The sequence below is a fragment of the Macaca mulatta genome, chromosome 2 (assembly GCF_049350105.2).
Source record: "Macaca mulatta isolate MMU2019108-1 chromosome 2, T2T-MMU8v2.0, whole genome shotgun sequence".
Taxonomy (NCBI): Eukaryota; Metazoa; Chordata; class Mammalia; order Primates; family Cercopithecidae; genus Macaca; species Macaca mulatta.
This window is the reverse complement of record NC_133407.1, coordinates 2494100-2521827: the sequence shown is the minus strand read 5'-3', so window position 1 is coordinate 2521827 and position 27728 is coordinate 2494100. Positions and strand designations below refer to the sequence as shown.

Genomic DNA, 27728 nt, shown 5'->3' with positions numbered 1-27728 from the left:
CGTATGTATATCATAACTCATATCTGAATAAACTCGTCGTTTTTAATGTGAGGGTTGCCATGGGGCATGGAGGGCGGTCCGGCTCCGGACCCTGGGGAGTGGCGTCGGGGTCGGGGCAGCGGGGAGGTCTGGTCCTGCGGTTCGGCCTCCCCGGGGCTCCTGCAGCGCTCTCCCGCCAGGGGTCAGCGTTGGGCCGGCGGCGCGGGCGGGAAGCTCACACTGAGGGGCCGCGGGGCGCCGTCTTCCCCCTTCGTGGTGCGGGGCCGCGGGGCGCCGTCTTCCCCCTGAGTGGTGAGGGGACTTGGCGCGCCGTCTTCCCCCTGCGTGGTGCGGGGCCGCGGGGTGCGGTCTTACCCCTGAGTGGTGAGGGGACTCGGCGCGCCGTCTTCCCCCTGCGTGGTGCAGGGCCGCGGGGTACGGTCTTACCCCTGCGTGGTGCGGGGCCGTGGGGCGCCGTCTTACCCCTGAGTGGTGAGGGGACTCGGCGCGCCGTCTTCCCCCCGCACAGCCCGCAGCGCGAGGCCACCGGGTGGGACATGGGTGCCCGCGCGTCGTGGCGCCCTGTCCCGGGAGGGAGTCTGGCTCCTGGGCCGTGGCTCTCCGTCCACGCGGCGGCCTCCCTGCAGCCCCCTAGGGCCGGTCGCCCGTCCCCGCCTGCGGAACGCGGGGGACAGCACGGCCCGCGCCCGGTCACCCGAGCCTGCTCCCGGCGCCGCGTGGCCTGTCAGGTCCCGTCAGCCTCGCTGTGCCGACCCCGGGCGCCTCCACGATGGCTCGGGGCCCACCGAGTGCCTGGATGCACGAGGCGCCCCCTGGCGACCAGCCGGCCGACCCCACAGGCACAGGCTGAGGAGAGCGAACCGCCGCGCCTGCCCCGCGCGCCGACGCCGACCCCTCCCGGGCGCGCCTCCCCGCGGACGCCGCTCTCGCGCAGGGAGAGGCCCTGGGGTCCGCTCGGAGCGGTGCCTGCGGGCGTGGGCCCCGGTCGGCGTCCTGCGGGGGTCGCGGCTGTTCTCTCAGCCTCCTCGCGACTTCACTCTCCTGTCACACCCGCCGACCACTGCGGGGCTCGGCAGCCTCCCTGTGCGCCCAGTCACTTGTCATGAGTGACTCCATTTTGAGGCGTTTCGGGCCACGAAGCAGGACCGTGGGCCGCACTCCCGGTCCGCGCGTGGAAGTGGGGTGGCGGCGGCGGAGCTCCCCGCCACGGAGAACCCCGAACCGGAGAAGTGTGGCCTGGGTTTTGGTGTAGGAGCCCCTGGCGCTGAAAGGCTGTTCCCAGGCGCGGCTCGCCAAGGAGCGGAAGCCGGGGAGGGAGCCCGAGCGCGGCTGGGAGAGACCCGTCCCCGCCTGGCGTTGCCCGGCCCGAGGGATAGCGGCGCCCCCGGGACCCTCCCCAGCGTGGCCCCAGCTCGCCCCGGGACCGCGGGCCAGGCCGGGCGGGAGCGCGGGGACGTACACGGGGCCCCGCCCGCGCTGCTCCTCCCTCCCGGCCGGCCGGGTGCGGGCGGCGGTGGCCCCAGTCTCCGCACGGCTGAGGCGCGCCCGGCCGCTCCCACGGCCTCGCCTCCGCCCTCCGGTCCCTCCGCCTCCGGGACCGCCTGGGACCCTGGCCCCCGCCGGGCAGGACGCTGTCAGCGCTGCAGGCGCAGCCCGGAGGCCGCGCGGGTGAGTCGGTGCGCAGCCCCAGCGGCCCCAGAGCAGCGGGTGCGGGGAGGGCGAGCGGACCGCAGTCGGCTCCGTTTCCACCTTGCGCGCAGCCGGGAAACCAGCAGGCCCAGCCTCTAGGGAGGCGGGCAGGGGAGCTGGGGGCCGCCCCCACGTTCTCGCGGGCACCTGTCCCTAGGCCGGGGTCCGCTGGCTCCGAGCACTGACACTCCCTGGACCTAGGGGGACGGGGGCAGCGGTCACATTCGCCCAGGAAGGGCAGCCATGGGTAAACTCCACTCCAGAGCATGGTCTGGGCCCAGGTTGAGGCCTGGGGTTGAATCCGCTTCTGCTAGCGGCGGGTGTTCTCAGGGAGGCCCCTAACCGCACTGGGTCTTAGTCCCCCCAGGCATGAAACAGGAACAGGGCGAGCAGCAGAAACTGCGCGACGCTGCAAAGCACTGAGCCCGAAGCCGAGAAGAATCTCGGCTCCCGGCCTTGGGGGCTGCACCACGGGCCAGGCCAGCACTCCCAGGATGAGAGGATGGCCTCCCGGCCCAGGGGTGGCGTGGGGGCGCGGACAAGGCAAGGCGACCCTGCCAGGAAGCACCCAGCGCTCCGGTTGGTGGTCAGGGGGCCTTTGCCTGGGACTCACAGTGTGGCCGGGAAAATTCTGTAATGAGGACATTTCTCATTATTCCTTCTCAAAAGTCATTCGTCAGCCCCAGACACCTTTGCCTCGGAAAACTGGGAACTACTTTCAAAATCCTTAACACCCCCATCTCTTGCTACAGAGCGGAGTCCCCACTTTGCAGAGGCGCACTGCAAGGTCGTGGATTGTTAAATGGTGCGCCCTCCTTGATGAAGAAGCTTTGCTCTCTTTCACTCTCTTTATGTGTGTTTAATGTTGTGTGTTGCGTTCTCTGTGAAGCAAAGGAGAAACACCGGCCCTTTCAGGCAACCGGAGGAAGAAGGCGGCCAGCATCAGATCTTCCCATGCTTGAAGGTGGAGCACCCTGCAGGGCTTACTGCAGCCCTCAGGGTCAAAGTGAGGATGCAATGCAGCACCAAAAGGCAAATGTACTCTGGAGAGCCACTCTCACCTTGTACCCCTGGAGTAGACCCCGAGGACTGGAGGACTGGAACAAGATCTTAGCCCTGAGGGCGGGAGAAGCAGCCTTTGATGGTTGCACAGGGACCCGGCTTTTCCCGAAGTCTTAAAGCCTGCTCCAAATGCCAGATTCAGAGAAAGGGGCCGAACCTTGGGCCCGCCGCCCTCTCCCGTAAGCCGTGACCCAGCAGCTTTGTTAGGAAGTTTATATATGAAGGTAGGGACCTTTCTTGGAATGAGCCACACGCAGTGGCTCTGCCATTCCGGACGGTGCTCGTTCACCGCTGTCCCTGGAGCAGACACGGTTCTGCGCACACAGCTGGGCGCCGGAGAAACATGAGGCACCAAAAGCGGGCCCAGGCCCTCGGACTCAGCGAGCTGGACACGTGTCCCCATCACCCGCGGCTGGCAGGAGCAGTGTTTCTACTCCCTCCCCTCCCCTCCTCTCCTCCCGCCACAGATGTGCTGTCTTTCCTGGCCTCCCCCCGCGCCCAGCACAGTGGTTTCTGTTTGGCTGTTCCCCTGTCTCCGAGATGGTCTCTCCCTGCTGCTTGCCCTACACATTCTCCCACACACGCCCGCGGGATGCCCCTGTCGGCGTGGTTGTCAACCTTCGCTCCTGTTTCCCCACAGTCTAGGACTCGGCCTTGTCCCTTCATTCTAAAGCCTTCCACTTACGAGCCCTCCCGAGGACCGACCCCCAGGAGGCTGCTGGAGATGCAAGATTTGGACCCGCGCCTGACCGGCACCCTGATAGATCCCTCTGAATGAATGAATGGATGAATGAATGAATGAGCAGGCTGCATCCTGATTAGGTTAAGGTGAGTCATTGCCACGCTTGGCGTTGGCTCCGCCCCCTGGGATAAAAGGCGAGAGGCAGCCACATGGAAAGCTCCTCCAGTGGGGTCTCAGACTGGAGAGCCTCCAGCGGGCCGGTGTCGTTCCCTAGAGCTTCCACGTTTGTTATTGTTATGGTCGATGCCCCAGTATGTTGCCACCTTCTCCGGAAGACCTCCTGCTCTGACCTTGACAGATAGGCCGTAGTGGGCCCGCCCAGGCTGGACTCGAGGGCCTGAGATGAATCTCAAAGGGATTCCATGCCTGGGAGACCTCAGCCAAGCAGGGCAGGGAAATAATCAGATAACTGTCAATGCTTGGCGCCTGCAGAGTTTTGCATAGGGTCCTTCAGAGGGAGGGTTAGGGAAGGCTTCTTGGGGGTTAGGGCAGTTAAGCAAAATGGATAAAGAAAGCAACCACTTACGTCTGCGTATTTTCTTCATTTCATCTTCACAGCAGCCCTGAGATAGGTACTGGTTTACAGCTGAGGTATGAACTGGGGTTCACAGAGATCGAGTGCTTTCACCATGAACAAGTGACAGAGCAAGGACTTGAACCGGGTTACTTGATGCCACCGCCGGTCTTAACCTCCATGTTATTAGCATATTAAGTAAGTGAAACCATGTGAGCCAAGAAACTGGGGTGAGGAACAGCACAGAATAGAGAAGGCTGCAGAAAGGCGTGATGTCTCTGGAGCACCGAATGCTACTCACAGACACATGAGTGGAGGTGGGAAGGGGACACTGGAAGCTGTGGAGGGCCTTGTCAGCCACAGTAAGGAATGTGGACCTGGTCCTGGGGGTGGTGAGGGGATGGCCCTCCACCCAGTAGTTTCTCACAGGGGAGTGATTCAACCTCTCTCTGCGGCAGTCGGGAGGAAGGATGCAGTGAGAGGGAAAGTGGAGAGGCGGGTGGCGGTACAGTCTACTCCAGGTCACGCTTCTTAACATCTCCCTCATTATTCATACACGAAAATGACTGCTGTCGTATGACACACTGGTTAACAAAGGAGGGGGCTGTTCGCAGATGGAAACAACAAACCCAGGGGCTCCAGCCATCTGAAGATTCTGCACAGCCAGCCACCCTAAGGCTGAGAAATCCCAGGCACACGTACACCAGTCACAGCATACCTGGACTCAGATAATGACAGTGGAGAATGAGGAACAAGAACTGGGTTCAAGGAATAATTAGCAAGCAACGTTTGCATTACATAGCGAAGGGACAATGGAGGAGGGAGATAGTCCATGGGATTCTGGACTAAATTGGGCAAATGGTATGACTGGTTAGGCTTTGTGTCCCCGCCCCAATCTCATCTTGAATTGTAATCCCCAAGCGTTGTGGGAGAGACCTGGTGGCAGGGGATCAGATCACGGGGCGGTTTCCCCCATGCTGTTCTCATGATAGTGAGGGAGTTCTCCTGAGATCTTTTTTTTTTTTTTTTTTTTTTTTTTTGAGACGGAGTCTCGCTCTGTCACCCAGGCTGGAGTGCAGTGGCCGGATCTCAGCTCACTGCAAGCTCCGCCTCCCGGGTTCACGCCATTCTCCTGCCTCAGCCTCCCGAGTAGCTGGGACTACAGGCGCCTGCCACCTCGCCCGGCTAAGTTTTTGTATTTTTAGTAGAGACGGGGTTTCACTGTGTTAGCCAGGATGGTCTCGATCTCCTGACCTCGTGATCTGCCCGTCTCGGCCTCCCAAAGTGCTGGGATTACAGGCTTGAGCCACCTCGCCCGGCCTCTCCTGAGATCTGATGGTTACATAAGCATCCGTCGTTTCCTCCACTCACACTCTCTCCTGCCACCTTGTGAAGAAGGTGCCTGCTTCCCCTCCACTATGACTGTCAGTTTCCTGAAACCTCCCCAGCAATGTAGAATGGGAGTCAATTAAACCTCTTTATTTAGAAATCACCCAGTCTTGGGCGGATCTTTAGAGCAATGTGAGAAGGGATTAACGCAGTAAATTGGTACCAGGAGTTTGGGACACTAATACATGGTAGTTCCCTCATTGCTGCAGGGAGCATGGGGACAGGGCTTGTTCCAGGGAAGGTGATGAGTTCTGTTGGGCTGCCCTGTGTTTGAAGTAGGTACAGAAGCCTAACAGGCAGTGGAGCAGGGCACTGGAGTCAAGCAGACTGGGTCCAACTTCCAGCTTCACCAACTTACTAGTTCCATTACCTTTTGCAAAAAGCCTGTTCATTTGTCTGTATGACAGGGATAAGAATAGGTTTATAGAGGCTGAGATGGGAGGATTGCTAAAGCCTGGGAAGCAGAGGTTGCAGTGAGCTGAGATCACAGCACTGCACTCCAGCCTGGGTGATAGAGTGAGACCTTGTCTTAAAAAAAAAAAAAAAAAAAAAAAAAAAAAAAAAAAAAAGGATAGGGTTATAGACTTATTGTGATACTTAAATAAGATAAGGTACAGAGCCTGGAAGGTAATATGTATCTAATAAATGGCAGTGCTAGGCTGGGTGCGATGGCTCACGCCTATAATCCCAGCACCTTGGGAGGCCAAGGCAGGCAGATCATGAGGTAGGCGTTTGAGACCAGCCTGGCCAAAATGGTGAAACCCCATCTCTACTCAAAATACAAAAATTACCCAGGCATGGTGGCACGTGCCTGTAGTCCCAGCTACTCAGGAGGCTGAGGCAGAAGAATTGCTTGAACCTGGGAGACAAATGTTGCAGCGAGCCGAGATTGTGCCACTGCACCTAGCCTGGGCAATAAGCAAGACTCCATCTCAAAAAAATTTAAAAATGGTAGTGCTGTTATTATTGTTATACTATCCCTTATTATTATCAGTAAATCTGAAGCTCAGAAAAGAAGCAATTTCAGAAGGAATCAAGTAGAAATGGAAACCATGAGAATAAATGAGATAATCCAAAAAGAGTATACATGGAGGACATTGAAGACCAGGAGCACTGACATTTAAGGGGTGGACACAGGAAAAGGAGTCTAAGAACAAATGGCCAGAGGAGGAGGAAAGCTGTGAGAGCCCGTGGAAGCCACGTGTAGCAGCCACACAGATGATCCTCTGCCTCCTTCCTCCTTCCTGACGGAACCTGTTGTCAGGTAAGCTCCCACAGTCCCATCTCCAAGCCAGGAGGTGAGTCTTCATCAGTAATCTCATTTCCCTTGCCAGTGACTGGTTTGGGAACGTGTACTTGATGCAGTTCTGTTAGCACTTGATAGAAAGTCTGCTGGGGAACTTCTGGAAAAGATTTCCTTGATCTTAAAAAGAAATGCAGGTGCAAATCAAAACCACAATGAGATACCACTTCACACCCACTGAGATGGCTGGAATCCAAAAGTCAGATAACAAGTGTTGGTCAGAACCGTCACACATTTCTGGTGGGAATGTAAAATGATACAGCCACTTTGGAAAACAACCTGAAAGTTTCCCCAAGTGATTAAACATAGAGTTACCACAGGATACAGGGACTTTACTCCTAGATATATACCAAGAGAAATGAAGACATATGTCCACGAATAAACTTGTGCACAAAAGTGTATAGTAACACTGTTTACAATATAGCCAAAACATGAAACAACTCAGAGGTTCATCAATAGATAAATGGACACACAAAATGTGGTATATCCACACAATGGGATAGCACTTGGCCATAAAAAGTAAGGACGTACCGATACCTGCTACAACACGGATGAACCATGAAAACATTCTGCTAAGTGAAAGAAGCCAGCCACAAAGGCCTACAGACTGAAGGGGGCCTGCCCCTCCACACCTGTGGGTATTTATCACAAGGTGGAGACAAGAGACTGAGAAAAGAAATAAGACAGAGACAAAGTATAGAGGAAGAAAAGTGGGCCCAGGGGACCAGCGCTCAGCAAGTGAGGACCTGCACCGGCACTGGTCTCTGAGTTCCCTCATTCTTTATTGATCACTAGCTCTACTATCTCGGCGAGGGGGATGTGGCAGGTGTATAGGGTAACGGTGGGGAGAGAGTCAGCAGGAAAACATGTGAACCAAAGACTCTCTGTCATAAATAAGTTTAAGGAAAGGTGCTGTGCCCAGATGTGCACGTAGGCTAGGTTGATGTTTAACTTTACGTAAACATCTTAGTGCAGTAAAGAGCAGTATTGCTGCCAGCATGTCTCATCTCCAGCCATAGGGCGGTTTTCTCCTAACAGCAAATAGAATGTACAATCGGGTTTTACACCAAGACATTCCATTCCCAGGGATGAGCAGGAGACAGATGCTTTCCTCTTATCTCAACTGTAAAGAGGCCTTCCTCTTGCACTAATCCTCCTCAGCACAGACCCTTTATGGGTGTAGGGCTGGGGGACTGTAAAGTCTTTCCCTTCCCACAAGGCCATATCTCAGGCTATCTCAGTTGGGGGAAACCTGGACAATACCCAGGCTTTCTTGGGCAGAGGTCCCTGTGCCTTTCCGCAGTGCATTGTGTCCCTGGTATATCGAGAATGGAGAATGGTGACGACTTTTACCAAGCATACTGCCTGCAGACACGTTTTTAACAAAGCACATCCTGCACAGCCCTAAATCCATTAAACCTTGAGTCAATCCAGCACATGTTTCTGTGAGCACAGGGTTGGGGTTACGGTTACAGATTAACAGTGTTTCAAAGCTGAATAATTTTTCTTAGTACAGATCAAAATGCAGTTTCTTATGTCTTCCTTTTTCTACGTAGACACAGTAACAGTCTGATCTCTCTTTCTTTTCCCTACACAGAGCTTATGATTTCATTCATATGGAAGTTCAGATAGGGAACTCTGTAGAGACAGAAAGTAGATTAGGGGTTTCCAGAGCCTGGGGTGGTGGACGAGGATGGGAGGTGATAAATAAAGGCTATGGGGTTCTTCTTGAGTGATGAAAATTTCTAGAATTGATTGTGGTGATGGTTGCACCTGCCTACGAATATGCCAAAAACCACTGAATTGTACACTTTAAATGAGTTGCATGGTGTATTAATTATATTTCAATAAACCTGTTTTAAAAAGAGACAGCCTCAAAAATACAGACACTTCTCAGTGTTGGCATGTCTGGATGGGATGGCTGGAACTGAGGATTATGTCCACACAGAGAGGAAGGCAGCATCAAGGCTGACCTGAGAAGCGGCAAGGGACTCTGGCAGTACCAAGCCTGGCTGCTTTTTTATGTGACATGATGAATTGTTTCCTGCTTTTTCTTTTAAGAGATGGGGGTCTTGCTATGTTGCCAGGCTGACCTTCAACTCCTGGGGTCAAGCAATCCTCCTGCCTCTGCCCCCTAAGTAGCCGAGACTACAGGGATGCACCACCACGCCTGGCAACATGATGAATTGTTGAAGCCAGCTTGCACTGTTTTTGTTGTTGTTGTTTGCAAACAACTAAATGTTTTATGCAAAAAGGAGTTAATATAGGGAATTAGCTGCTTACAAAACCTTTGGAAGTGCTGAGTGATCAAGCTGTAGGCTGAATCCCCAGGAATGACTCCCAGAACACTGCAAAACTGACCAGCGGGGCTACTGCTTCTGTCCCCTATCAGGAAAGTGGGGACTCAGGAGACCAACACTGGAACTATTACATTCAAGAACACAGCACTTTATTTATGACTCAGGGTTGGAAAGCCATTGCCAAAGCACCACAGCCGCCTGTCAACAGTACCCAACGAAGCCGGTGAGTAAACATGGAATACTACTTCAGAAACTGTATCCATCTCCTATACCTTACTTGCTAGAAGAAAACAGTCAAAGCAGCAGGACGATGGTATTTATTTGACTTCCACCTTCCAGATGTCTCTCATTTAATGACCAACTTCTTTACTCTTTATTCCTACTTCCGTCTCAGGTCTTGTATCTGGAACCATTATTCCTTCTGCCTGATATATATTCTTTATAATTTTCTGAAGGTCTGCCTCCCACAGTGCTGGGATTACAGGCGTGAGCCACCGCGCCCGGCCTAACAGTGTTTTCTTGAGTGATAGGAACTGCATGTAATTTCTGTTTTCCCCTTTTGGCTTATTGCACTTTTTACTTTTTCTACAACAATCTTGTATTATGTTTATGACTAGAAAAAAAAAATAAAGGTTGTTAAACAGGACACAAGTGGAAAGTTGTCCTTGAATTATAAAAAGAATAAAGTGCTGAAAATAACTAAAATGCTGGATAAAATAGTATGTAAGCCTAATAAAACGTAAGTAATACTTGGGCATGAAGACAGGGACTTAGAGAGGTATGCAAAGCGCAGGAGCCAGATTTGGACTTGAGGACACATATAAAACTGTGAATTTGAGAGCCTCCTTGGCTTCCGCATTATGCAAACCACTGGCCACTTCAGGCCCCTACATTGCTTGCCATTTGACAGCAGGGACCCCTTCCACTATTCCTATCTCCTTTTAGGGTGTGTTACTGTACTGTAAAGGCTGGGAAACAAAAAACTATTTTGGTAGATACCCTCAAAGTTGGGTTATGCAAATTAGGTTTTCAGAACTTGGTAGCTTCTCGGGACTAGCAGGACGGAAGATAAAGCCTACTGCCCGCCAAGAGGGAAGCCTAACAGGAGACTCCCCTGAAACTGTGACTCCAGAGGGCCATGTTCCAACATAAGAGTGGCCTAAGAAATAAATTTGGCCAGGCACGGTGGCTCACGCCTCAGGAGTTCGAGGTGGCTCAGGAGTTCGAGACCAGCCTGGCCAACATGGTGAAACCCTGTCTCTACTAAAAATACAAAATTAGCCAGGCGTGGTGGTAGGTGCCTGTAATCCCAGCTACTCGGGAGGCTGAGGCAGGAGAATTGCTTGAACCCGGGAGGCAGAGGTTGCAGTGAGCCAAGATCGCGCCGCTGCACTCTAGCCTGGGCGACAGAGCAAGACTCTGTCTCGGGAAAAAAAAAAAAAAAAAAAAAAAGAAAGAAAAAAATTATTCCATCCCTATGGGACTGAAAGGAAAACTGCCCTTGTTGGATCCTGATGCTAATCAAATTGAGCTGGGGGTGAGGTATCTCCTTTCAGAATTTGTAATCATGAGCCTGCCCTCATGAATTTACATGACCAGGCACTGTCCCCCTTCCTAAAAGATAAGCAAACACACACACACACACACACACACACACACACACAAACCTGGAGCCAAAAATTTGATTAGAAATGGTCCTAGGCTTGTAATGCTCCCACAGTTACCTGAGAGAAGCAAGTGTAAATCCTTTCAAGTGGAACTCAGAAATTTGCCTTCATCCCTGACCTCAAAGAATTCCCACAGTAATATTCCAAAGAAAATGAGCAGCCCCTAAATAAAATAATTCACTAAATATACAAATAAACAGGGCACTATGGGTGAGATCCAGTAGAAAAAAGACAGCGGATTCAGACCCAGACTTTAGATGCTGGAGTTATCAAACCTAGTATATCCAACAAGTATGTTTGATATCATTTAATAAATAAAAGAGTCTTGAAAATATCACAAAAGAGCAAGCAGATGTGGAAAAACACAAACAACTTGTAGAAATGAAAAATATAACAACTGAAATTTAAAACTCAAGAGACAGGTTTAACATCTAGATACAGCTGAAATTATTAGAGACATGGAAGATAGAACAGAACTTACCCGACATATAGCCAAGAGAGCTAAAGATATGGAAAATATGAAATAGAACTTAAAGAGACATGGAAGATAGACTGAGAAGGTCTATGATATGGTTTGGCTGTGTCTTCACTCAAATCTCATCTTGAATTACAGCTCCCATAATTCCCATGTGTTGTGGGAGGGACCTGGTGGAGGTTGATTGAATTATGATGGTGGTTTCCCTCCTACTGTTCTCATGGTAGTGAATACGTCTCACAAGATCTGATGGTTTTATAAGGAGAAACCCCCTTTGCTTGCTTCTCATTCGTTTGCTTCTCATTTGCTTTTTGCCTGCTGCCATGTAAGATGTGCCTTTGCCTTCCACCATGATTGTGAGGCCTCCCCAGCCACGTGGAACTGTGAGTCCATTAAACCTCTTTTTCTTTATAAATTGCCCAGTTTCGGGTGTGTCTTTATCAGCAGCATACAGTCTAATGGACTACTTTCTATAAATGACAAAGGGTCCTAATCCACAGGTTTGAGAAGCCAAAAAATTTTCAACTGTAATAAATAAAAAGAAATGTGCACCCAGAATCATCATAGTGAAGACACACAACATAGTATGCTAACTACTAAAATATTAGCTAATATATGGCATTTTATAGCATATTGGAAACTGAGTATATGTAACTTCCAAACTTTTAGAGGGAAAAGAGAAGAAAAATTATTCCAAAAGAAGGCAAGAAAGGACAAAAAAAAATTTAAAAAAACAAGAAAAGTGAACACAAAATAAGATGGTAGAAATAAATGTATCAATAATAACACTAAATTGGCCAGGTGCAGTGGTTCACATCTGTAATTCTAGCATTTTGGGAGGCCGAGGTGGGCAGATCATCTGAGGTCAGGAGTTCGAGACCAGCATGGCCAACATGGCAAAACCCTGTCTCTCCTAAAAATACAAAAATTAGGCAGCCATGGTGGCAGGCGCCTGTAGTCCCAGCTACTCGGGAGGCTGAGGCAGGAGAATCTCTTGAACCCAGGAGGCAGAGGTTGCAGTGAGCCAAGATCACGCCACTGCACTCCAGCCTGGGCAACACAGCGAGACTATCTGGAAAAAATAATAAAAATAACAGAAAGAAACGAAAAGGGTGGGAAATGATGTACCAGGTAAATACTAAATTTCCAAAAAGTGTGTATAGCAAATTAATATCAGGCAAAATACATTTTAGGACAAAACAGAACTAGAGATTAAAAGATAACTATATAATGATAAGGTATTCAATTTTCCAATAAGGCATAACAATGATAAACTTCTACAAATATAATAATATAGCTTCACAAATGAACTAAAATTGACAGAATTAAAGGATATGGGGTTCTTCTTGAGTGATGAAAATTTCTAGAATTGACTGTGGTGATGGTTGCACCTGCCTACGAATATACCAAAAACCACTGAATTGTATACTTTAAATGAGTTGCATGGTGTATTAATTATATTTCAATAAACCTGTTTTAAAAAGAGACAGCCTCAAAAATACAGACACTTCTCAGTGTTGGCATGTCTGGCTGGGATGGCTGGAACAGAGGATTATGTCCACACAGAGAGAAAGGCAGCATCAAGGCTGACCTGAGAAGCGGCAAGGGACCCTGGCAGTACCAAGCCTGGCTGCTTTTTTATGGACATGATGAATTGTTTCCTGCTTTTTCTTTTAAGAGATGGGGGTCTCGCTGTGTTGCCAGGCTGACCTTCAACTCCTGGGGTCAAGCAATCCTCCTGCCTCTGCCTCCCAAGTAGCCGGGACTACAGGGATGCACCACCACGCCTGGCAACATGATGAATTGTTGAAGCCAGCTTGCACTGTTTTTGTTGTTGTTGTTTGCAAACAACTAAATGTTTTATGCAAAAAGGAGTTAATATAGGGAATTAGCTGCTTACAAAACCTTTGGAAGTGCTGAGTGATCAAGCTGTAGGCTGAATCCCCAGGAATGACTCCTAGAACACTGCAAAACTGACCAGCGGAGCTACTGCTTCTGTCCCCTGTCAGGAAAGTGGGTAGGAGCTGGTGATCAGGATGGGATGGCAAGACCCAGATTTGTTGGTACCCTAGTCCTTCTTGCAAATGTCACATTGGGCAAATGTCATATTTAGACCCTGTATAAGTCAGGGTTCTCCAGAGAAACAGAAATAATAGGGAATTGGCTGTATCATTTACTATGAAAATTGGGTCATGCAATTATGGGGGCTGGTGAAGTCCCACAGTCTGACACCTGCAAGCTGGAGAACCAGGAAAGCTGGTGATTTAATTCAGTCTGGGTTGGGAGCCTTAGAAACAGAGGAGCCTGCAGTGTAACTCCCAGGCCTAGTCTGACTGCCCGAGAACCTGATTCGGGGAGGTGGGCTGTGGGGCACTGGTGTGAGACACAGAGTCTGAAGGCCCACGAACCAGGAGCACTGTTGTCTGAGGGCAGGAGAAGACAGCTATCCCGGCTGAAGAGAGCGCAGATTCACCCGTCCTCCACGTGTTTGTTTTATTCAGACCCTCAATGGGTTGGATCATGCCCACCCACGCTGGTGCAGCTGATCTTCTTCACTTAGTCTGTCAATTCAAAGGTTAATCTCAGCCGGGCGCAGTGGCTCACGCCTGTAATCCCAGGACTTTGGGAGGCCAAAGTGGGCAGATCATGAGGTCAGGAGTTCGAGACCAGCCTGACCAACATGGTGAAACCCCATCTCTACTAAAAATACAAAAATTAGCCGGGGGTGGTGGCACGTGCCTATAATCCCAGGTCCTCAGGAGGCTGAGGCAGAGAATCACTTGGACCCAGGAGGTGGAAGTTGCAGTGAGCCACTGTACTCCAGCCTGGGTGACAGAGCAAGACTTCATCTCAAAACAAACAAACAAACCAAAAAAGACAAACAAAGGCTAATCTCTTCCTGAAATACCCTTCTAGACACTGCTAGAAATAATGTTCTAGCAGCTATCTGGGTATCTCTTAGCCCAGTCAAGTGGACACATAAAATTAACCATCAGACTCCTTAGCAAATATGGTCAGCAAGTAACCGAGTTACTCACCAGAGGCCTCCGTTCCCATCTGTAAAACAGGGATACCGAGACCCACTGCCCCAGGCTGTGGAAAGGATTCAATGAAATATGCATGTCAAGTGCCTGGCAGTCAGTGGGCATTTAGTATAAAGTAGCTATTATTATTACTGTCATTTTTATTAAATGATAGATCCATTTTGAGTTTGTTCAGACAGTTGGATATATTGTAATTTACATCGTGATAACCAACAAGTGTTTTCCTCAACAGATGCAGATCTGTGGATCCAGCGTGGCATCTGTAGCAGCTGGGACATCATTCCAGGTTTTGGGCCCGGTGTGTTGGCAACAACTGGATCTGAAGATGGCAGTCAGGGTGCTTTGGGGTGGCCTCGGCCTGCTCCGAGTGCTGTGGTGTCTCCTTCCGCAGACGGGCTATGTGCACCCAGATGAGTTCTTCCAGTCACCTGAGGTGATGGCAGGTAAAACTCCACATGTGTGGCTGAGACAAGTTGCAGCAGAGTCTGGTTGGGAAGCTGACGGGAGACTTTGCGGGGAGGGAGTAGCATGTCTGTGCAGATGAGTAGTAAATTCACAAGCAGAGCAGCAGCCTGTCTCTCTGGGCTAAGAACTTGGACGTGGGGACTTCATATCTCCTTCCCGAGTGGTGACACTGACCATCTGGGTGATGCTAAAAAACCACCAGTCTCTTTAACGTATGCCTGCTTGGACAAACCATACAGGTTATTGAGAATGAGAGAGAATGAGAGCTGTGTTGTTGGTGAGAATGAGAGCTGTGTTGGTGAGAATGAGAGCTGTGTTGTTGGTGAGAATGAGAGCTGTGTTGTTGGTGGGAATGAGAGCTGTGTTGGTGAGAATGAGAGCTGTGTTGTTGGTGAGAATGAGAGCTGTGTTGGTGAGAATGAGAGCTGTGTTGTTGGTGAGAACGAGAGCTGTGTTGTTGGTGAGAATGAGAGCTGTGTTGGTGAGAATGAGAGCTGTGTTGTTGGTGAGAATGAGAGCTGTGTTGTTGGTGAGAATGAGAGCTGTGTTGGTGGAAATGAGAGCTGTGTTGGTGGGAATGAGAGCTGTGTTGTTGGTGAGAATGAGAGCTGTGTTGTTGGTGAGAATGAGAGCTGTGTTGGTGAGAATGAGAGCTGTGTTGTTGGTGAGAACGAGAGCTGTGTTGTTGGTGAGAATGAGAGCTGTGTTGGTGAGAATGAGAGCTGTGTTGTTGGTGAGAATGAGAGCTGTGTTGTTGGTGAGAATGAGAGCTGTGTTGGTGGAAATGAGAGCTGTGTTGGTGGGAATGAGAGCTGTGTTGTTGGTGAGAATGAGAGCTGTGTTGTTGGTGAGAATGAGAGCTGTGTTGGTGAGAATGAGAGCTGTGTTGTTGGTGAGAATGAGAGCTGTGTTGTTGGCGGGAATGAGAGCTGTGTTGTTGGTGGGAATGAGAGCTGTGTTGTTGGTGAGAATGAGAGCTGTGTTGGTGAGAATGAGAGCTGTGTTGTTGGTGAGAATGAGAGCTGTGTTGGTGAGAATGAGAGCTGTGTTGGTGAGAATGAGAGCTGTGTTGTTGGTGAGAATGAGAGCTGTGTTGGTGAGAATGAGAGCTGTGTTGTTGGTGAGAATGAGAGCTGTGTTGGTGGGAATGAGAGCTGTGTTGGTGAGAATGAGAGCTGTGTTGTTGGTGAGAATGAGAGCTGTGTTGTTGGTGAGAATGAGAGCTGTGTTGGTGGGAATGAGAGCTGTGTTGGTGAGAATGAGAGCTGTGTTGTTGGTGAGAATGAGAGCTGTGTTGTTGAGAATGAGAGCTGTGTTGGTGAGAATGAGAGCTGTGTTGTTGGTGAGAATGAGAGCTGTGTTGGTGAGAATGAGAGCTGTGTTGTTGGTGAGAATGAGAGCTGTGTTGGTGAGAATGAGAGCTGTGTTGTTGGTGAGAATGAGAGCTGTGTTGTTGGTGAGAATGAGAGCTGTGTTGGTGGGAATGAGAGCTGTGTTGGTGAGAATGAGAGCTGTGTTGTTGGTGAGAATGAGAGCTGTGTTGTTGGTGAGAATGAGAGCTGTGTTGGTGAGAATGAGAGCTGTGTTGTTGGTGAGAACGAGAGCTGTGTTGTTGGTGAGAATGAGAGCTGTGTTGGTGAGAATGAGAGCTGTGTTGTTGGTGAGAATGAGAGCTGTGTTGTTGGTGAGAATGAGAGCTGTGTTGGTGGAAATGAGAGCTGTGTTGGTGGGAATGAGAGCTGTGTTGTTGGTGAGAATGAGAGCTGTGTTGTTGGTGAGAATGAGAGCTGTGTTGGTGAGAATGAGAGCTGTGTTGTTGGTGAGAATGAGAGCTGTGTTGTTGGCGGGAATGAGAGCTGTGTTGTTGGTGGGAATGAGAGCTGTGTTGTTGGTGAGAATGAGAGCTGTGTTGGTGAGAATGAGAGCTGTGTTGTTGGTGAGAATGAGAGCTGTGTTGGTGAGAATGAGAGCTGTGTTGGTGAGAATGAGAGCTGTGTTGTTGGTGAGAATGAGAGCTGTGTTGGTGAGAATGAGAGCTGTGTTGTTGGTGAGAATGAGAGCTGTGTTGGTGGGAATGAGAGCTGTGTTGGTGAGAATGAGAGCTGTGTTGTTGGTGAGAATGAGAGCTGTGTTGTTGGTGAGAATGAGAGCTGTGTTGGTGGGAATGAGAGCTGTGTTGGTGAGAATGAGAGCTGTGTTGTTGGTGAGAATGAGAGCTGTGTTGTTGGTGAGAATGAGAGCTGTGTTGGTGAGAATGAGAGCTGTGTTGTTGGTGAGAATGAGAGCTGTGTTGGTGAGAATGAGAGCTGTGTTGTTGGTGAGAATGAGAGCTGTGTTGGTGAGAATGAGAGCTGTGTTGTTGGTGAGAATGAGAGCTGTGTTGTTGGTGAGAATGAGAGCTGTGTTGGTGGGAATGAGAGCTGTGTTGGTGAGAATGAGAGCTGTGTTGTTGGTGAGAATGAGAGCTGTGGTGTTGGTGGGAATGAGAGCTGTGTTGGTGAGAATGAGAGCTGTGGTGTTGGTGAGAATGAGAGCTGTGTTGTTGGTGGGAATGAGAGCTGTGTTGGTGGGAATGAGAGCTGTGTTGGTGAGAATGAGAGCTGTGTTGTTGGTGAGAATGAGAGCTGTGTTGGTGGGAATGAGAGCTGTGTTGGTGAGAATGAGCGCTGTGTTGTTGGTGGGAATGAGAGCTGTGTTGTTGGTGAGAATGAGAGCTGTGTTGTTGGTGGGAATGAGAGCTGTGTTGTTGGTGAGAATGAGAGCTGTGTTGTTGGTGGGAATGAGAGCTGTGTTGGTGGGAATGAGAGCTGTGTTGGTGAGAATGAGAGCTGTGTTGGTGGGAATGAGAGCTGTGTTGGTGAGAATGAGAGCTGTGTTGTTGGTGAGAATGAGAGCTGTGTTGGTGGGAATGAGAGCTGTGTTGGTGAGAATGAGCGCTGTGTTGTTGGTGGGAATGAGAGCTGTGTTGTTGGTGAGAATGAGAGCTGTGTTGTTGGTGGGAATGAGAGCTGTGTTGTTGGTGAGAATGAGAGCTGTGGTGTTGGTGAGAATGAGAGCTGTGTTGTTGGTGAGAATGAGAGCTGTGTTGGTGGGAATGAGAGCTGTGTTGTTGGTGAGAATGAGAGCTGTGTTGGTGAGAATGAGAGCTGTGTTGTTGGTGAGAATGAGAGCTGTGTTGGTGGGAATGAGAGCTGTGTTGTTGGTGAGAATGAGAGCTGTGTTGGTGAGAATCAGAGCTGCGTTGGTGGGAATGAGAGCTGTGTTGTTGGTGAGAATGAGAGCTGTGTTGGTGGGAATGAGAGCTGTGTTGTTGGTGAGAATGAGAGCTGTGTTGTTGGTGACAATGAGAGCTGTGTTGGTGAGAATGAGAGCTGTGTTGTTGGTGAGAATGAGAGCTGTGTTGGTGGGAATGAGAGCTGTGTTGGTGAGAGTGAGAGCTGTGTTGTTGGTGAGAATGAGAGCTGTGTTGTTGGTGAGAATGAGAGCTCTGTTGGTGAGAATGAGAGCTGTGGTGTTGGTGAGAATGAGAGCTGTGTTGGTGAGAATGAGAGCTGTGGTGTTGGTGGGAATGAAAGCTGTGTTGGTGAGAATGAGAGCTGTGTTGTTGGTGAGAATGAGAGCTGTGTTGGTGAGAATGAGAGCTGTGGTGTTGGTGAGAATGAGAGCTGTGTTGGTGGGAATGAGAGCTGTGTTGGTGGGAATGAGAGCTGTGGTGTTGGTGGGAATGAGAGCTGTGTTGGTGGGAATGAGAGCTGTGTTGGTGAGAATGAGAGCTGTGTTGTTGGTGAGAATGAGAGCTGTGTTGGTGGGAATGAGAGCTGTGTTGTCGGTGAGAATGAGAGCTGTGTTGGTGAGAATGAGAGCTGTGTTGTTGGTGAGAATGAGAGCTGTGTTGGTGAGAATGAGAGCTGTGTTGTTGGTGAGAATGAGAGCTGTGTTGGTGAGAATGAGAGCTGTGGTGTTGGTGAGAATGAGAGCTGTGTTGGTGGGAATGAGAGCTGTGTTGGTGGGAATGAGAGCTGTGGTGTTGGTGGGAATGAGAGCTGTGTTGGTGGGAATGAGAGCTGTGTTGGTGAGAATGAGAGCTGTGTTGTTGGTGAGAATGAGAGCTGTGTTGGTGAGAATGAGAGCTGTGTTGGTGGGAATGAGAGCTGTGTTGTTGGTGAGAATGAGAGCTGTGTTGGTGAGAATGAGAGCTGTGTTGTTGGTGAGAATGAGAGCTGTGTTGGTGGGAATGAGAGCTGTGTTGTTGGTGAGAATGAGAGCTGTGTTGTTGGTGGGAATGAGAGCTGTGTTGGTGGGAATGAGAGCTGTGTTGTTGGTGAGAATGAGAGCTGTGTTGTTGGTGGGAATGAGAGCTGTGTCGGTGGGAATGAGAGCTGTGTTGTTGGTGAGAATGAGAGCTGTGTTGGTGGGAATGAGAGCTGTGTCGATGAGAATGAGAGCTGTGTCGTTGGTGAGAATGAGAGCTGTGTTGTTGGTGAGAATGAGAGCTGTGTTGGTGGGAATGAGAGCCGTGTTGTTGGTGAGAATGAGAGCTGTGGTGTTGGTGAGAATGAGAGCTGTGTTGGTGAGAATGAGAGCTGTGTTGTTGGTGAGAATGAGAGCTGTGTTGGTGAGAATGAGAGCTGTGTTGTTGGTGAGAATGAGAGCTGTGTTGGTGGGAATGAGAGCTGTGTTGGTGAGAATGAGAGCTGTGTTGTTGGTGAGAATGAGAGCTGTGTTGTTGGTGAGAATGAGAGCTGTGTTGGTGAGAATGAGAGCTGTGTTGTTGGTGAGAATGAGAGCTGTGTTGTTGGTGAGAATGAGAGCTGTGTTGGTGAGAATGAGAGCTGTGTTGTTGGTGAGAATGAGAGCTGTGTTGGTGAGAATGAGAGCTGTGTTGTTGGTGAGAATGAGAGCTGTGTTGGTGAGAATGAGAGCTGTGTTGTTGGTGAGAATGAGAGCTGTGTTGTTGGTGAGAATGAGAGCTGTGTTGGTGGGAATGAGAGCTGTGTTGGTGAGAATGAGAGCTGTGTTGTTGGTGAGAATGAGAGCTGTGTTGTTGGTGAGAATGAGAGCTGTGTTGGTGAGAATGAGAGCTGTGGTGTTGGTGGGAATGAGAGCTGTGTTGGTGAGAATGAGAGCTGTGGTGTTGGTGAGAATGAGAGCTGTGTTGTTGGTGGGAATGAGAGCTGTGTTGGTGGGAATGAGAGCTGTGTTGGTGAGAATGAGAGCTGTGTTGTTGGTGAGAATGAGAGCTGTGTTGGTGGGAATGAGAGCTGTGTTGGTGAGAATGAGCGCTGTGTTGTTGGTGGGAATGAGAGCTGTGTTGTTGGTGGGAATGAGAGCTGTGTTGGTGAGAATGAGCGCTGTGTTGTTGGTGAGAATGAGAGCTGTGTTGTTGGTGGGAATGAGAGCTGTGTTGGTGGGAATGAGAGCTGTGTTGGTGAGAATGAGAGCTGTGTTGTTGGTGGGAATGAGAGCTGTGTTGGTGAGAATGAGCGCTGTGTTGTTGGTGGGAATGAGAGCTGTGTTGTTGGTGAGAATGAGAGCTGTGTTGTTGGTGGGAATGAGAGCTGTGTTGTTGGTGAGAATGAGAGCTGTGGTGTTGGTGGGAATGAGAGCTGTGTTGTTGGTGAGAATGAGAGCTGTGTTGGTGGGAATGAGAGCTGTGTTGGTGAGAATGAGAGCTGTGTTGTTGGTGAGAATGAGAGCTGTGTTGGTGAGAATGAGAGCTGTGTTGTTGGTGAGAATGAGAGCTATGTTGGTGAGAATGAGAGCTGTGTTGGTGGGAATGAGAGCTGTGTTGGTGAGAATGAGAGCTGTGTTGTTGGTGAGAATGAGAGCTGTGTTGGTGGGAATGAGAGCTGTGTTGGTGAGAATGAGCGCTGTGTTGTTGGTGGGAATGAGAGCTGTGTTGTTGGTGAGAATGAGAGCTGTGTTGGTGGGAATGAGAGCTGTGTTGTTGGTGAGAATGAGAGCTGTGTTGTTGGTGGGAATGAGAGCTGTGTTGGTGGGAATGAGAGCTGTGTTGTTGGTGAGAATGAGAGCTGTGTTGGTGAGAATGAGAGCTGTGTTGTTGGTGAGAATGAGAGCTGTGTTGTTAGTGAGAATGAGAGCTGTGTTGGTGGGAATGAGAGCTGTGTTGGTGAGAATGAGAGCTGTGTTGTTGGTGGGAATGAGAGCTGTGGTGTTGGTGAGAATGAGAGCTGTGTTGTTGGTGGGAATGAGAGCTGTGTTGTTGGTGGGAATGAGAGCTGTGGTGTTGGTGAGAATGAGAGCTGTGTTGTTGGTGGGAATGAGAGCTGTGTTGTTGGTGAGAATGAGAGCTGTGTTGGTGGGAATGAGAGCTGTGTCAGTGAGAATGAGAGCTGTGTTGGTGGGAATGAGAGCTGTGTTGTTGGTGAGAATGAGAGCTGTGGTGTTGGTGGGAATGAGAGCTGTGTTGTTGGTGAGAATGAGAGCTGTGGTGTTGGTGGGAATGAGAGCTGTGTTGTTGGTGAGAATGAGAGCTGTGTTGGTGAGAATGAGAGCTGTGTTGTTGGTGAGAATGAGAGCTGTGGTGTTGGTGGGAATGAGAGCTGTGTTGTTGGTGAGAATGAGAGCTGTGTTGTTGGTGGGAATGAGAACTGTGTTGGTGGGAATGAGAGCTGTGTCAGTGAGAATGAGAGCTGTGTTGTTGGTGGGAATGAGAACTGTGTTGGTGGGAATGAGAGCTGTGTCACTGAGAATGAGAGCTGTGTTGTTGGTGGGAATGAGAGCTGTGTTGTTGGTGAGAATGAGAACTGTGTTGGTGAGAATGAGAGCTGTGTTGTTGGTGAGAATGAGAGCTGTGTTGGTGAGAATGAGAGCTGTGTTGGTGGGAATGAGAGCTGTGTTGGTGGGAATGAGAGCTGTGTTGGGCTTCCCAGTGGGAAACTTTTACAGCTGGGCTTCCCCAGTTTTTGGCAAGAGCTTCCATAGGGCTGTGATCTGAGATGATGAAACTTCTGTAGATTCAAGTGAGGGGTGAGGGAACCCGTACCTGGGACACTCAGTTGCCTGTTAGGTGGTATAGTTGAGGATAGTTGCCTTGCCTGTGCCATCTCACCCAAAGGCCTTGAGGCCTTTCAGATGTGATGGGCATGTGGCTTCATCCTCATGGTTCAAGACGGCTGCTTGAGCTCCAGCCGTCAAGTCTACACGCAGTCTTTCCAGCCAACAAAGGAGAAGGCATTACTTCTTTCTTTAAGGTCATATTTTGAAGGTCGCATGCTGTTTGCCCATTTCTATCGCACTGGGCAGAATGTATCATGAGACCACACCTAGCTGCTAAGGAAGCTAAAAATTATAGTCTTTCTGTCTGAGCAAGTGCCCAGCTAAAGAGCCAAAGGGGTCGGATGCGGAGGCTTTCGCCGGTAATCCCAGCACTGTGGCCTCCGGAGGCTCTCGCCGGTAATCCCAGCACTGTGGGAGGCCGAGGCAGGCGGATCGCCTGAGGTCAGGAGTTTGAGACCAGTCTGGCCAACATGATAAAACCCCATCTCTATTAAAAATACAAGAAATTAGCTGGGCGTGGTGGTAGGTGCCTGTAATCCCAGCTACTTGGGAGGCTGAGGCAGGAGAATCGCTTGAACTCAGGAGGCGGAGGTTGCAGTGAGCTGAGATTGTGCCACTGCACTCCAGCCTGGGCAACAGAGTGAAACTCCGTCTCATAAAAGAGTCTAAGGAAGGAGGAGGGAATAGGTATTTTGGAGGCACCAGCTTTCTTTGCCACAGGGCTCAACAGGTGAATTTGTTTTTTAGTTAAAAGGCTTATCTTCTTTCCCTCACATGTTTTTTTTTTAACCAGAAAAACACCCAGATAGATTTGATCCTGGATTTTGCCTCCCTTTCACCATCTAACATAGACAGATAAAACAGCTGAAAGGCTGGAGAAATAAGTAGCAGAACCAAAGAACCCGAATGATCCCCAGGCTGTATAATCAGCTCGAAACAGCCAGCAGGTGATCAAGCAGGAGACGCTGTGAACAACGAGGCTTGGAGTGGAGCTGCCCCCTCACCCCCACCCCCCAGAGCTCTGATGTGGAGCTGCCCCCTCACCCCCACCCTCAGAGCTCTGATGAGCTGCCCCCTCACCCCCGCCCTCAGAGCTCTGGCACAGGTTACAGACCAGGCAGCAAGTATTTCTTAAATTATGTAAGTACTACTTGGATATATTCTTCTTATAAAAAATTTAAGTATCATAGTCAGGGCACAGTGGCTCAGGCCTGTAATCCCAGCACTTTAGGAGGCTGAGGCGGGTGGATCATTTGAGGTCAGGGGTTGGAGACCAGGCTAGCCAACATGGTGAAACCCCATCTCTACTGAAAATACAAAAATCATCCGGGTGCAGTGGCAGGCGCCTGTAATTCCAGCTACTCAGGAGGCTGAGGCAGGAGAATCGCTTAAACCCAGGACGTGGAGGTTGCAGTGAGCCGAGATAGCGCCACTGCACTCCAGCCTGGGCGACAGAGTGAGACTCTAAAAAAAAAAAAATTAAGTATCATAAGACTAAACATAAATCACCTCTGACATAACCCCAATGGCTCAGCCCCTCCCCCTCTTCTCTCCCCCCATCTCCTGTTAACAATCATCAGAGATGGGGCTCTGACTCTGATTTTTGAGATCTTGGAACCCTGAGAAGAGGTTAGGCCTCCCCCCACCTGCCCGCCTCCCACACACTCTTCCCAGGACACACAGCCGCCTCATCTCCCAGGGAGGTACCTCCTGCCCTCTGCCCTCTGAGCTCCCCTGCACTTGTTTCTGCTGCTGCGTGACAAATCATCAAAATCCCAGCAGCTTAAAACTGCACCCATTCGTGAGTTGACGATCAGAAGTGCGGCATGGGCTCTCTGCTCACAAGGCGGACATCAGTGTATGGACTGGGCTGAGTTCTTGTCTGGAAGCTCTCTAATTCTAGCAGAATCTAGTTCATTTCAGCTGTGGAACCTATGGTGCGGTTTCCTTGCTCTTAGCTTTCAGAGGCTACCCACATTCCTAGCCAATGGCCTCTTCCATCTTTAAGCCAGCAGTGGCATGTCAAATCCTTCTTATGCTTTGAATCTGACTGCCCCTTCTGCATCCAGCTGATGAAAACTCTGTTATTAAAATATTGTCGTGATTAGGTCCGGCCCACCGCATAGTCTCCCTGTTTTACAGTCAGTGCTCCTGTATGACGTAACCTAATCACAGGAGTACATTGCATCCTGGGGGCCAGGTGCAGTGGCTCAAACCTGTAATCCCAGCATGATAAGAGGCTGAGGTGGAAGAATCGCTTGAAGTCAGGAGTCTGAGATCAGCCTCAGTAACACAGCAAGAGCAATGATCTCGCCACTGCACTCCAGCCTGGGTGACAGAGACCCAGCAAGGAAGGGAGGAAGGGAAATGAAGGAACAGGAAGAACGGGAAGGAACGGGAAGGGAAGGAAGGGAAGGATGGGAAAGGAAGGAATGGGAAGGGAAAGAAGGGAAGGGAAGGAAGGAGGGAGAGAGGGAGGGAAGGCAGGGAGGGAGGGAAAAATCCATCCAGGGCACAGTCCCAGGGATTATGCAGGGCACACACACCAAGGGGTGGAAATGCTGGGTGCCACCCTAGAATTTTGCCCACTACATCCCTGAGCTTGGTACTGGCTCAGCTCTGCCTCTCCTTCTCTGCAGAGGACATCCTGGGCGTGCAGGCCACCCGGCCCTGGGAGTTTTACCCCAGCAGCCCCTGCCGCACAGTGGTCTTCCCCCTGCTGACCTCCGGCTCTACCTTCTGGCTGCTCAGGCTCTGGGGAGAGCTGGGGCCGTGGCCTGGCCTGGTGAGTAGCTATGCGCTGCTGGTGGGGCCGCGACTCCTCCTCGCTGCCCTTTCCTTCGCTCTGGACGGGGTGGTGTACCACCTGGCCCCACTGTTGGGGGCGGATCGCTGGAATGCCCTGGCCCTGCTCTCTGGTTCCTACGTCACCCTGGTCTTCTACACAAGGACCTTCTCCAACACCATTGAGGGACTCCTCTTCGCGTGGCTGCTGGTGCTGGTATCCCCCCATGTAATGTGGGGCCCTACATGCAAGGAGCCTGTGCCGGGTCCATGGTGGCACAGCTGGCTTCTTGGAGGCATCGTGACTGCTGGCTTCTTCAACCGGCCCACCTTTCTGGCCTTTGCTGTGGTCCCTCTCTACCTCTGGGGCACTCGTGGAGCCACAAACCCTGGCTTGAAGTCCCTGACCCGGGAGGCCCTGGTGCTGCTCCCTGGGGCGGCCCTCACAGCAGTGGTGTTTGTGGCCATGGACAGCTGGTATTTCTCCAGCTCCGCTACATCCAGGACCCTTGTCCTTACACCTGTCAACTTCTTGCACTACAACCTGAATCCCCAAAACCTGGCGAGGCATGGCACGCATGTGCGGCTCACTCACCTGGCAGTCAATGGCTTCCTGCTCTTTGGGGTACTGCATGCCCAGGCCCTGCAGGCCGCGTGGCAACAGCTGCAAGCTGGCCTCCAGGCCTCTTTACAAATGGGCCTCCTGAGGGCACTGGGTGCCTGGAGCCTGCTGTCCAGCCCCAGGTCCTATCTCCTTCTCCTTTACTTCATGCCCCTAGCCCTGCTGTCTGCCTTTAGCCACCAGGAGGCTCGGTTCCTGATTCCCCTCCTGGTCCCCCTAGTCCTGCTTTGTAGTCCGCAGACCCAACCTGTGCCTTGGAAGGGCACCGTGGTCCTCTTCAATGCCCTCGGTGCCTTCTTCTTCGGCTGCCTGCATCAGGGGGGCCTGGTGCCTGGCCTGGAGTACCTGGAGCAGGTGGTCCATGCCCCTGTGCTCCCAAGCGCACCCACCCACTACACACTCCTCTTCACTCACACCTACATGCCCCCCCGGCACCTCCTCCACCTCCCAGGCCTGGGGGCACCAGTGGAGGTGGTGGACATGGGTGGGACTGAGGACTGGGTCCTGTGCCAAGCCCTGAAAAGCTTTACCAGACAACCAGCCTGCCAAGTGGCTGGTGGGCCATGGCTCTGCCGCGTCTTTGTGGTGACCCCTGGCACCACCAGGGGTGCCGTGGAGAAGTGCAGCTTCCCCTTCAAGAATGAAACACTTGTATTTCCCCATCTAACCCTGGAGGATCCACCAGCCCTGTCCTCCTTGCTGAGTGGGGCTTGGAGGGACCACCTCAGTCTTCACATCGTGGAGCTGGGGGAAGAAACCTGACAATATGACAGGGCACCCACCGCCCACGATTCAGCCATAGAAGTTGCTGCCCCACCTTCTACTTGGGTAGCTGGGCTGGGACGCGGGGACAGGGCCCAGGTTCTCCTTCACGACTCCCACTGCTGCCTCTCCTGGGCACGGCTGTTCTGCCTTCTGGGTGAGCTGGCACCCCTCTCCCTGAGACCAAAGATCTGACCTGTCAGTCCTGATGTCAAGGTCCCCAAAGAACCAGGTGTAAGTGATGACACCTGTCGGTTCCTGCCCTACTGCTTCCAGCCACTGTGATGTTTGAAACATGTAATAGTACCTGGTTGGGAAAAAGAATGAACTGCCAGTGACATTCCCCAGCGACCTCTCCCAAACTTCCCATGATGCCTTGCCCTTGCTGTCATGACAACCTCTGGCTTCCTGAGACCGATCTGCCTATCCAAATAATGTGGAAGTCAGTGTGATGAAGTATAGAGAACAGGTGGCCCAGATCCAGGGGACCCAACTTCTAGCCCCTTGGTCTGTCACCCCCTCGCTGTGTGATCTTGAGAAAGCCCCTTCCACTCTCCCACCCCACTTCCCAGTCTGTTGGGATCAGAGGATCTTTGAGGTGTCTGCCAGCTAACATCGTGTCATTCCTGGAATCCACAGTACACGTCCCCCGTCCTCGACAGGCACAGCTCTCACAAAGCTCTTTAAGCATGGAAGTGGGAGTTGTGTCGTACTTCATGGCCCTCTGATGCCTGCTGTCTCAGTGTTTGCAAACAAGTAATGTTTGAAATATATAATTGCACCTGGAGATTTTCTCCCTACTTTCTTTTACTCCTGTTCCTGAGAGGTGGTGGGAAACTCTCCAGCCATTTCTGCACCTTGTCCTTAAGAGTCATTCTCCTGACTGGGCGTGGTGGCTCACACCTGTAATCCCAGTACTTTGAGAGGCCAAGGCGGGCAGATCTCGAGGTCAGGAGTTGAGACCAGCCTGGCCAACATGGTGAAACCCTGTCTCTACTAAAAATACAAAAATTAGCTGGGTGTGGTGGCGGCGCCTGTGGTCCCAGCTGCTCAGGAGGCTGAGGCAGGAGAATGGCTTGAACCCAGGAGGCGGAGGTTGCAGTGAGCCGAGATCGCGCCACTCACTCCCGCCTGGGAGACACAGCGAGACGGTCTTGGGGGGAAAAAAAAAAAGTCATTCTCCCAGATTAGGGAGCCAGATGTTCTCCCTCCTTAGAAGAACTGTGGGTCTCAAGCCCTCCCATCCTGCCCCAGAGAGCAGGGAACACACCATGCTCAGCTAGTGTCTGGTTACCAGCCTCAATTTTTCCGATGGCTTCAAGCTTCTAGATTGCATGATTATCTGTGTTGCCTAATTAGAAATGATCAGATCTGGGTGTGGTGGCTCACACCAGTAATCCCAGCACTTTGGGAGGCAGAAGCAGGAGAACTGCTTGAGACCAGGAGTTCAGGACCAGCCTGGGAAACAAAATGCAATGCCATTTCAACCATAAAACACAAAACAAAACAAAATTGTGGCTGGGCACGGTGGCTCATGCCTGTAATCCCAGCACTTTGGGAGGCTGAGGCAGGCAGATCACAAGGTCAGGAGATCAAGACCATCCTGACCAACATGGTGAAACTCCATTTCTACTAAAATACAAAAAACTAGCCAGGCATGGTGGCGCACATCTGTAATCCCAGCTGCTCGGGAGGATGAGGCAGGGGAATCACTTGAACCCGGGAGGTGGACGTTGCAGTGAGCCGAGATCACGCCACTGCACTCCAGCCTGGTGACAAAGTAAGACTCTGTCTCAAAAACAAAAACAAAAAAACCTGTTTTTAATTAGCTGCGCATAGTGTCATGGGCCTGTAATCCCAGCTACTTGGGAGACCCAGGGAGGAAGCTCG

At 51.0% G+C, this 27728-nt stretch overlaps 1 protein-coding gene across 15 annotated transcripts; it reads left to right on the top strand.

Moving 5' to 3' along the window:
* Positions 1-905: 905 nt before the first annotated feature.
* On the top strand, positions 906-26625 carry PIGZ (phosphatidylinositol glycan anchor biosynthesis class Z). Of its 15 annotated transcripts, none has more exons than XM_077991143.1 (7): positions 1522-1668; positions 3392-3579; positions 4055-4205; positions 6391-6660; positions 9092-9222; positions 14418-14628; positions 24310-26625. In XM_077991143.1, the coding sequence occupies exons 6-7, from the start codon at positions 14418-14420 to the stop codon at positions 25836-25838; spliced, it is 1740 nt and encodes a 579-aa protein (XP_077847269.1). In that variant the 5' UTR covers positions 1522-1668; positions 3392-3579; positions 4055-4205; positions 6391-6660; positions 9092-9222; the 3' UTR covers positions 25839-26625. The 15 variants fall into 15 exon arrangements, with proteins under 15 accessions (XP_028699379.1, XP_077847263.1, XP_077847262.1 ...); XM_077991142.1 differs by having other exon boundaries at positions 4052-4205; XM_028843546.2 differs by lacking the exons at positions 6391-6660; positions 9092-9222 and adding an exon at positions 11472-11524 and having other exon boundaries at positions 906-1668.
* The last annotated feature ends 1103 nt before the right edge of the window (positions 26626-27728 follow it).